This window comes from Rhagoletis pomonella, unplaced genomic scaffold (assembly GCF_013731165.1).
Source record: "Rhagoletis pomonella isolate Grant_MI unplaced genomic scaffold, Rhpom_1.0 Rhpom_scaffold_07095, whole genome shotgun sequence".
Taxonomy (NCBI): Eukaryota; Metazoa; Arthropoda; class Insecta; order Diptera; family Tephritidae; genus Rhagoletis; species Rhagoletis pomonella.
In genome coordinates this window covers 1-8,483 of record NW_023465624.1, presented here as the reverse complement: position 1 = coordinate 8,483, position 8,483 = coordinate 1, and the positions used below count along the sequence as shown (strand labels likewise).

Below are 8,483 nucleotides of genomic sequence, written 5' to 3'. Positions count from 1 at the left end.
CCAACTACTATCAAGTGCAGCTGATTTGCCGCTATTTAAACTCGACAACGTGGTTGTTGTTGTCAATTCTATACATCCATTTGCTTATTTGCTTTTATGTATAGTTTCAGGCAGGCTCTTCCTAAACTATGTATTTGTCAAATACATAAAAATACATAAAACATAAAAATAATAAATTTTTCCTAATAAACAATCGTGGCACAAAGCTCAATAAAAAATATTAGAAATAAAATGTTAAACAAGCCACAATAACATTTTTTTAGTAGAAGGTGTGCTCATTTTCTCCATACAAAAAATAATTGCGAACATACTTTGTACGGAAGAACCTGACTGAAAAAAAATTGCCAAAAATCAATGCGATTTTTTAGCACCTTCAAGCTTGCACTTTGTTATACTAAAATTAGTTGAGCTATAAAACTGCATGCTTAGAATTTTTCTAAAAAATCTGAATAGAAAGTTGCAAATAAGTATGCAAATTTATTGAATTTTCCTGAGTTTTGCACAAAATTTAGAGATTTAGTGTTTATGTTTTTTGGTGTAGGACGAACTATATATTTATAAAAAATTATCGGAAAATAAATTGAAATAAAAAACTGTTCAGATATTGCGAAAAATTCTCTGTGCCAATACTTTTGTCCGGCACTGTATGTTGAAAACAAATTTTTTTTATTGAAAAGTCCCAGATTTTCCCATATACTCTATCTCTTTAGCAGAAAAAAAAAACACAAATTTCCATAAAATCCGTTCCCTGCTTATAAAAGAGTGAAATTATTCCATTCAGAAAGCAAAAATGTTTCACATCACGAACAATAAAAGCAAGCTGTGACTAAAAAACGTATGTATATGTACATATTAAGCTCGAACTATGTATCTAACCATTGCAAAAAATATTTATAACCTTTTCATTGCACAGCGTTGCAAATATTGCTCACAAACATATTTTCATGCATACATATAAATACTTAAAACATGCCTTTGCAATATACACAAGCGTACTCATTTGACATTTAAACAGCAGCTTAGCTGATATTGCACAATATTACAAACTTGTTTAAGTGGCATTTAGTAGCTGAAAGTCAAGTCTGTCTTTTTTTTAAAAGTCGAATACTTAAACTTTAAAGTGCAAAGCGTAAACCGAGCTACTAGCAATCAGGCGAACGAACTACTTTATGTATAAGGAATGCTAAATAAGACACAAATAAATAAAAAATGTGAAAAACGAGTAGACTCGAATACAAACGGCCGGACCAAAATACTAAAGCAAAATTAAACAGCGGAAATTGGTAGATCGTGAAACATTGCTAAAAAGCAACAACTTGACACCAATTCTCACATTTCTATTTTCCGTTTTTGCCCTGGCGTTGAAGCCATTCCCTGCACGACGCTATTGACTTGCACTTCACGCTGAAGCCGCTTGCTGGTATTGGCAACCTCAGCCATGCTTACCGAAATGACGGAGAACAATGAAGAATCTCGAATTGAAATCAAAGCGTATGAAAAGTGCTAATGAACTGTAGCAGATAAAGATGAGGTAATGCTTGTAGAAAAAATGCGTACGGTTTGTAATTAAAAAAAAATTAGGCCAGCGAATGAGCAAAAGGCGCGTGGCACAGGCGAAAAGAAAGTTTGATTGGACGGCCTTACACTACATAATGCGGATGCATTATTCCTTACATAAATACATACTATGTACATACATCTATGGCTATACAAACATTCCCTTATGCCTAAGGTCACTTTTTAATAGTTATTTCGTTTCTATCAAAAAATCTTGCCTTTAGATTGCCCCTTTCTTTTTTGGTGTTCGATTCTAAATTAAAGGCAAAGGGTCAGAAAATTTTGTGTTCACTCTTGTAAGGCAAAAGAGTCACATTCTCTGCCCTGTGAAGCTTTGTCAGGTCAGATGATTGCCCTGAAAATCAGATGGTTGTTTAAAACGACAATACTATGAAATGTGTGAGCTAGGCAAGGACAAGGCAAAAAAAATGCGTTTTTACAGGGTTGAGTGTAACATCAAACATATTTTGCACCGGGAAGGACAACATTTTTTGGAAGAAACGAAATCACCATAGGTATGTACAGTGCAGGCTAGTAATAAAATTACAAAATACCTGCGTTGTATACCTACTATGTATAGAAAATTCACAGCAAGTAATGTTCGCGTCTTGAAATTATCTTATTTTTGTATCATTTGGTTTCACTTTTTTCTACTTTTACTCGGGAGTATATAGGCACAAACATCTGCACAATACAAAAGGTATGGCGTGTCAAGAATGCCAGCCATTTACTGCTACGCCTGCATACAAACTGCCTGCCATTCAAAAGGCGATGTGACTGATGGCGTTGGCGTTGTCGTTGGCTTTGACGATAAAGACGGCTGCGCTGTCGTTGACGCGATAGTGGGGATGGTGATTGCTAGGATGACGATATTGAAGTACAAGGCAGCTACCTACTAACAGCCACCGGAATGTGGACAGGCATTGACGAGAGTCGGGGTCGAAACGCTGCAATCATATATGTATACAGTCAGTGCCAAAATGATGCATGCCCGTCAGAAATTTTCAAATTTAAGAACAATTTTAGTATGCAGTTTTGCAGCCCATTACACTTTTGTAGATATATGAAATAAAGTGCTAATTTTAAGTCGATAGCAATTAATAACCGTAGATTTTTAGAATGTCGCGTATCTTCTTTCATATTTGTACCTACATATATGTATGTATAAAGGTAAATATAAATAAAGATTGTGTTCATGAGTTACATTAGAAGAAAATGCGTAACACCCTCAGCAAACAAAAATAATCCCAAAAATAAATGGTAATTTTTAGCGACTTAGGGCCGTTTTCTCATCTAACCTTTAGATTACCGGCCACGTTATAGTCTCGATATACGAGTTTTCGTTTTCTCATCAGCGCATTCATTTCTCGAATCGATAAATTGTTGCTCACCCGATGCAACCTTTAAAAATTTGTACCCAACTTTAAATTTTGGTTCGGTTTTGGTTCATGAGTCAGATATATTAGATATTGCAACCAAGGTTTTGGTTTTTGCTAACAGTTGCTCTTGCTTTATATTTGCTTATGTTGCATTGCCAACCTTTGAAATTTTATGACGAATGTAGTGAAGTTTCACACTCGGAAACGTAGTGAAGTTTCACTCTACGGAATAACAAATTTATTTTTAACGGTAAGATAGGAAAATGAAAACACTTTAAAGTGAGGAACAATTTATCTGCCCTGTTAGTAAAGGCAACTTTACAGCTTACATTAGAAAACGGCCCTTAAAACGAGCACTTTACAAAACATATAAAAACTGCATACTCAAAATTTTTTTAAGAAAACGAATTCAAAAACTAAAACTTTCGATTAAAATTTTTTGGGTGTTCACGCATTTTCCAAGAGTTCTGTAATAAATTAAAAAAGAAAAAATATGTTTGTGGTTTTTGCTGTTGTATGAACTATATTTTTGTCGCTGACTGTATATGCAGGAGCGTTGTAAAATGCAAGAAACTGCAGACTCTTAAGGCAAAGGCGTAGTATGTTTGCTTTATAAGCATTATACGCAAACAAAAAAAAAGAACAAAAAAAGATAAATAAGACGACAATTGAAGGCATTGCTTTGTTTGCAAATATAATTAACAGGCACAACAGCGATTGGCTGCCTTGATACAGTAGTGGGAACATACATGTGAGACATACACACATCGACTACATCTTTATCTAGATATTTACACACACTCTGTATATACATATGTACATATAAGCATTAGATACCAGCGTTGACTGTATATGCAATAAGATACAAAATGAGCAATTCAAGTGTGTTGATAATTGTAAAGAGGCCGGCTACATGGGGGTAAAACTATACATTCATTCATACATATACATACATAGAGTAAGTACATGCTAGGTGGAATCTGCAAATGAAAACGTCGAAACATGTTACGAGTATAACTTGGAATTGTATTGATAAGAGATGATGATTTTCTAACATTCAATGCCAATTCATTTAGATAACAAATTTTGTATGCAAATTTCACAAACTCACGCACACTTCTGCTTTGCCTAATAAAAAGAAATGCGTTGAAACACTATTAGTTATTATTAATACCATTAACACAGCTATAATAGTCATGGGAAATCAGTTAAGTTAGTGAAATTAATTTTTAGTAGGGAAAGCACTAGTTATAATGGTTTTATCGTACCCATCAAATATACATATGTATGTTTGTATTCAGGTAAGTTGATACATGAACAATAAAAGCATGTTTAGCTTAAGTGAATCCCACAACATACATATTTGCATACGTATGTATACATACATATATGCATGTCAAAAAAGTTTATTAAAAGCGAATTTGAGCTCTAAGGGCTTGGCCATTAATGAATCATTAAGTGGAGTAGACGTATTGAGTTTTAGTTACATTTCGTTCAACATTAGTAAGTACATATACGATGTATGTATGTTACTTAATATGTATAATCAGATAGGTATTCAATTCAATTTATTTAATTCAATCAATTACACAGTTCAACAAAATTTGACGTATTTTATCTCAACAACGGGGCCGAACTCATCTTATAGATTTTTCTATGCTGATTTGAAGTGCATTTACACAATTTTTCTAGCACGTCCAGTTTTTGAGAAAAAAACTGCTGAAGTGGCGAAAAATTGCAAAATCGCATTTTTCAAAAAAAAAAATTAAATAGAATTTGCACGTTGTTATTCAGAAGAAGAAAAAACACGTATTAATGAAAATCTAATTCGTCTGATGGGTTCTTTCCCATTTCGATGAGTCAATTAGAAATGAGTGAAAAAATAAAATAAAAAACTCAGTTCTTCAATAGCATACACTTGTTTTCCCACAGATACGGAAATCTCAATGAATGAAATTATTTTAAGTTATTTCGTGAACAAATCCACATTAAAAAATCAATATCCAGATTCATAATTAAATTAATAATAATAATAATAATAATAGATTGGCGCTTACACATATGTTAGTGTTTGGCCAAGCTACTCCTCATAATTAAATTAGCCAGTCCTTTATCTCCCAACAATTTCCGCGTTCTGGAATGAAATCCTTAAACATTTTTTTTTTTTTTGGAATCGCATTATCATCACCAGAGAACGTCTATGAATGAGAAGACGCATAGACGTTCTCTGTCATCGCTTTTCAAGATCCAGCAATAGTCAGCAAGCATGCGGAGATTTGATTTCCTATTAGACCACTTGTCCATAGTGGCTTTGCCCTAGTGGAATCGTTCGCCATGTTCTTAGCTAGTGTTTTTTAATCAGTTTTTTTTTCCTTTTCACCTTTCCATCGACATGTATAGAATCGATCAAACGAATTGGATTTTCATAAATACGTGATTCTTTTTTTACGTCCAAATTCTATTTCTTAATTTATTTTTACAATTTGCCATTTTTCTCATTTCAACAGTTTTTTCTCAAAAACTGGACGCGCTAAAAAATTTTTTAAATGCACTTCAAATCAGCATCAAAAAATCTATACGTTGAGGAGGTTCCCGTTTTTTGAGATAAAATAGACCAAATTCAGGTGAACCGTGTTATCAAGATGGCACCGGATAAATATGTAGCATAGTGGGTCTGTTTGAGGGTATCTAAAAATATTGGCAGCCATTATTGCAATTACATTCAAGTATTTATAATTACGAATTTAGAAGGGCTTGTGCGCTAATTAAAAGTACTAAATATAATTTGCGCATTTCCTTCGAATTTAACAATTTTTAAAGTTTCAAATCAATATCTTTTTCTAAGGAACACAACTGTAGGCATTCAACCACCTACAATTCTCTAAAATACATAGATTTATTGCGAAACACGAAAGATTATTGTCCTAGCAACAGGATAAAGGGAGTGGCTCCAAACATACAAATATGTATTCATGCATAATAATATTTACATACATATATACACATACCTAAATATTGAAAGCAGCTTTCGTTTTCACAGGCAGCAACAACGATGGACGATGACAGCAACTTTTTTTCAGGCTATTCACAAGTAAGCCCAGGGATAAAAGGAATTAGACAGCATCAGCAGATCACAAGAAAATATTCATAAGAGAAATGCACACAGGTTAACATACATATGTATACCATGCATCTCTCATTTATACAACGAGAGTTTTTGTTACCAATATCGTTGACTGATTCCTCTGTTTTTTCGTTGCTAGCAATCGCATACCTTAAGCCGGTAATCCTGTGAACATGTTCCAAATCAATTCCGACGGTTTTAAGTGTAGACGGCGTTGGGGCGCCGGTGACACGACGCCTTTAAGTTGCATTTGCACATATGCCAATCAAATCCATACACACATTAATATACATGTATGTATGCACATTTGTACGGATGTACACATAAAACGACCGCGGACGCGCAACTGCAAAGTTGGAATAGCGCAATGATGGGGACTATGTGACGCGACTTGTTTTTTCTTTCCTGAATCGATTTACTTTCAATTTCTTGCTATTGCACACTTATATTTTATTTTAACTTTTGCATGTTGCTATTGAGCTACACGCCCCCATCGAGCATCAAACCACTTCCCGCGTCTTTTGTACCACTTTTCACACACTTGGCAGAGCCCGATACTTCTCAACGCTACTCTTCAGCTAGCAAGGACGTCGAGGGTGGAGCAGTCGCATAATAAAATGCAATAGCAGGAAAGATGTAGAATAAACGCAAAGTGGAAAAATTAAAAAAAGGATGCTGTGCTGGCTTTCGCTTTCTTTTACATATACACCCCTGAAATTGCACTTTAATTGCGAATTTTAATACATTTTCTACGCTCGCTGGAACTTGCTATATTCATTTCTGATAAATCACTTTGCTTTTCATACAATTAGTATTAATTTTCATTTAATAACTTCTCAACTTCTGCATTTTTTAATTTTTCACATCCTTCCATATATTTTTTTAATTGCACAAAAACCCGTCGTAAACAACCGTTGACAAACTCAACCAAATTGAAAATGAAACAAATTCACTCGCCGAAAAAGTTTTTACCTCTCTCTTTCTTGTTCATTCGCTCCTGGCCACTACAGGGTTGCATGCGATAAATTTTTTCTGGAAATGATTTTTTTTATTGGCGGCGGTGTAAATTCAACGATTAAATTTTAACTTTGACTAATAATTTTTAAAATAGCTGAATTTTTAATATTTCAAATCGCATTTGTCCATTTTGGCCCCACACCGATTCGCCTTACCGCTTTTTGAACCCAAACCGATTCGCGGTAGCAGAGAACGTATAAATTATATACGTTCTCTGGTTTGACGTTTTCATTTTGTTTTGCTTTTTTGTTCTCGTTGGCTGTCATTTGGTTTTCCTTCTCATTCCTTGCAATTTTCCCAATTTAATTCAGAACTTTGTGCAAATATGCCCACAGAAATTGAAAATATAAACCCAAATGTTTATGGGAAACGTAAGGAACGTGAAGTGACCGCAAATGAAGAGGATGAAAACGTGCCGGACCCCATCGATTCGCGTGAAATATTTGGTAGATATTTGGGCCTACTTTGCATATATATACATGCAGATAAATTTATCACTGTCCTTTCAGACCTCGTTCGTAACATCAACGACCCAGAGCATCCACTCACATTGGAAGAGCTGCATGTAGTGCAAGAAGATTTGATTCGAGTAAACGATGAGAAAAATGAGGTAACTATTAAATTTACGCCCACGATTCCTCACTGTTCGATGGCTACACTCATTGGGTTGTCCATACGCGTAAAACTGCTCCGCTCGTTGCCACCACGTTTCAAAGTGAATGTAGAGATTACGCCTGGAACGCATGCATCAGAGAATGCTGTTAATAAGCAACTTGCAGACAAGGAGCGTGTTGCAGCCGCGCTGGAGAATAAGCATCTAGCTGAGGTCATTAATCAATGCATCTCTTTTAAAGCTTGAAGGCGTGCGACGATTTGCCGCAATCTTTTCTTTATTAAAATTTACATTTCAAGCGTTCAACTGGTAAAACTAAACTGTAACAACTAATAGCACACTAACTTAAGCCTTTTTCGCGTGTACCGTGGACGTACTCGTACTTGTGTTTCCCGTCGCAGGTTGTGGTTTGGTAGGATCATATTTGAATGTCTTCACTAAGGGACCCTTGCCGGCTTTGGCAAAACGGATTTCATCCAGACGTTGGCGCTCTTCAATTTCTTTTGTTATTTTCATATTTTCCCATGCTAAAATGAAAATAAAGTGGATATCTGCAGAATTCTTTAAATGGGGCAATCTATTTTGTTACATACATTCTTTCATCCCCTTAACGAAGCCTTTCTTCTTTATTGGAAGGTTGTCTTTTTTATGCTCCACCATCTTGTCGATTTTGAAGTAATCCCGCACTGCAGGTATTCTGAGCATGGCCACCTTAAATGAAGACCAAGTGAGTTGTGCAAAAATCGAATAAAATAATAAACTTTATCTACCTGACCCAAGGAAATGAAATTAC

The 8,483-nt window shown here is 34.9% G+C and overlaps 2 protein-coding genes across 2 annotated transcripts; one reads left to right on the top strand and one right to left on the bottom strand.

The window, feature by feature from the left end:
- The first annotated feature begins 7,300 nt into the window (after positions 1 to 7,300).
- On the top strand, positions 7,301 to 8,270 carry LOC118755705 (MIP18 family protein galla-2). The gene is made up of 2 exons (XM_036490527.1): positions 7,301 to 7,523; positions 7,587 to 8,270. The coding sequence occupies exons 1-2, from the start codon at positions 7,403 to 7,405 to the stop codon at positions 7,934 to 7,936; spliced, it is 471 nt and encodes a 156-aa protein (XP_036346420.1). The 5' UTR covers positions 7,301 to 7,402; the 3' UTR covers positions 7,937 to 8,270.
- On the bottom strand, positions 7,924 to 8,477 carry LOC118755706 (mitochondrial inner membrane protein OXA1L-like). The gene is made up of 3 exons (XM_036490528.1): positions 8,461 to 8,477; positions 8,284 to 8,401; positions 7,924 to 8,217 (listed from the first exon to the last, which is right to left on the bottom strand). The coding sequence occupies exons 2-3, from the start codon at positions 8,393 to 8,395 to the stop codon at positions 8,036 to 8,038; spliced, it is 294 nt and encodes a 97-aa protein (XP_036346421.1). The 5' UTR covers positions 8,396 to 8,401; positions 8,461 to 8,477; the 3' UTR covers positions 7,924 to 8,035.
- Positions 8,478 to 8,483: the final 6 nt, after the last annotated feature.

Excerpts from the sequence above, each read along its gene's own strand:
- LOC118755705 (XM_036490527.1), top strand. The coding sequence starts at position 7,403 with ATGCCCACAGAAATTGAAAATATAAACCCAAATGTTTATGGGAAACGT. Across the intron at positions 7,524-7,586 it reads CGATTCGCGTGAAATATTTG|ACCTCGTTCGTAACATCAAC; the intron begins GTAGATATTTGG and ends CTGTCCTTTCAG.
- LOC118755706 (XM_036490528.1), bottom strand. The coding sequence starts at position 8,395 with ATGCTCAGAATACCTGCAGTGCGGGATTACTTCAAAATCGACAAGATG. Across the intron at positions 8,218-8,283 it reads CGTTAAGGGGATGAAAGAAT|CATGGGAAAATATGAAAATA; the intron begins GTATGTAACAAA and ends TTTTCATTTTAG.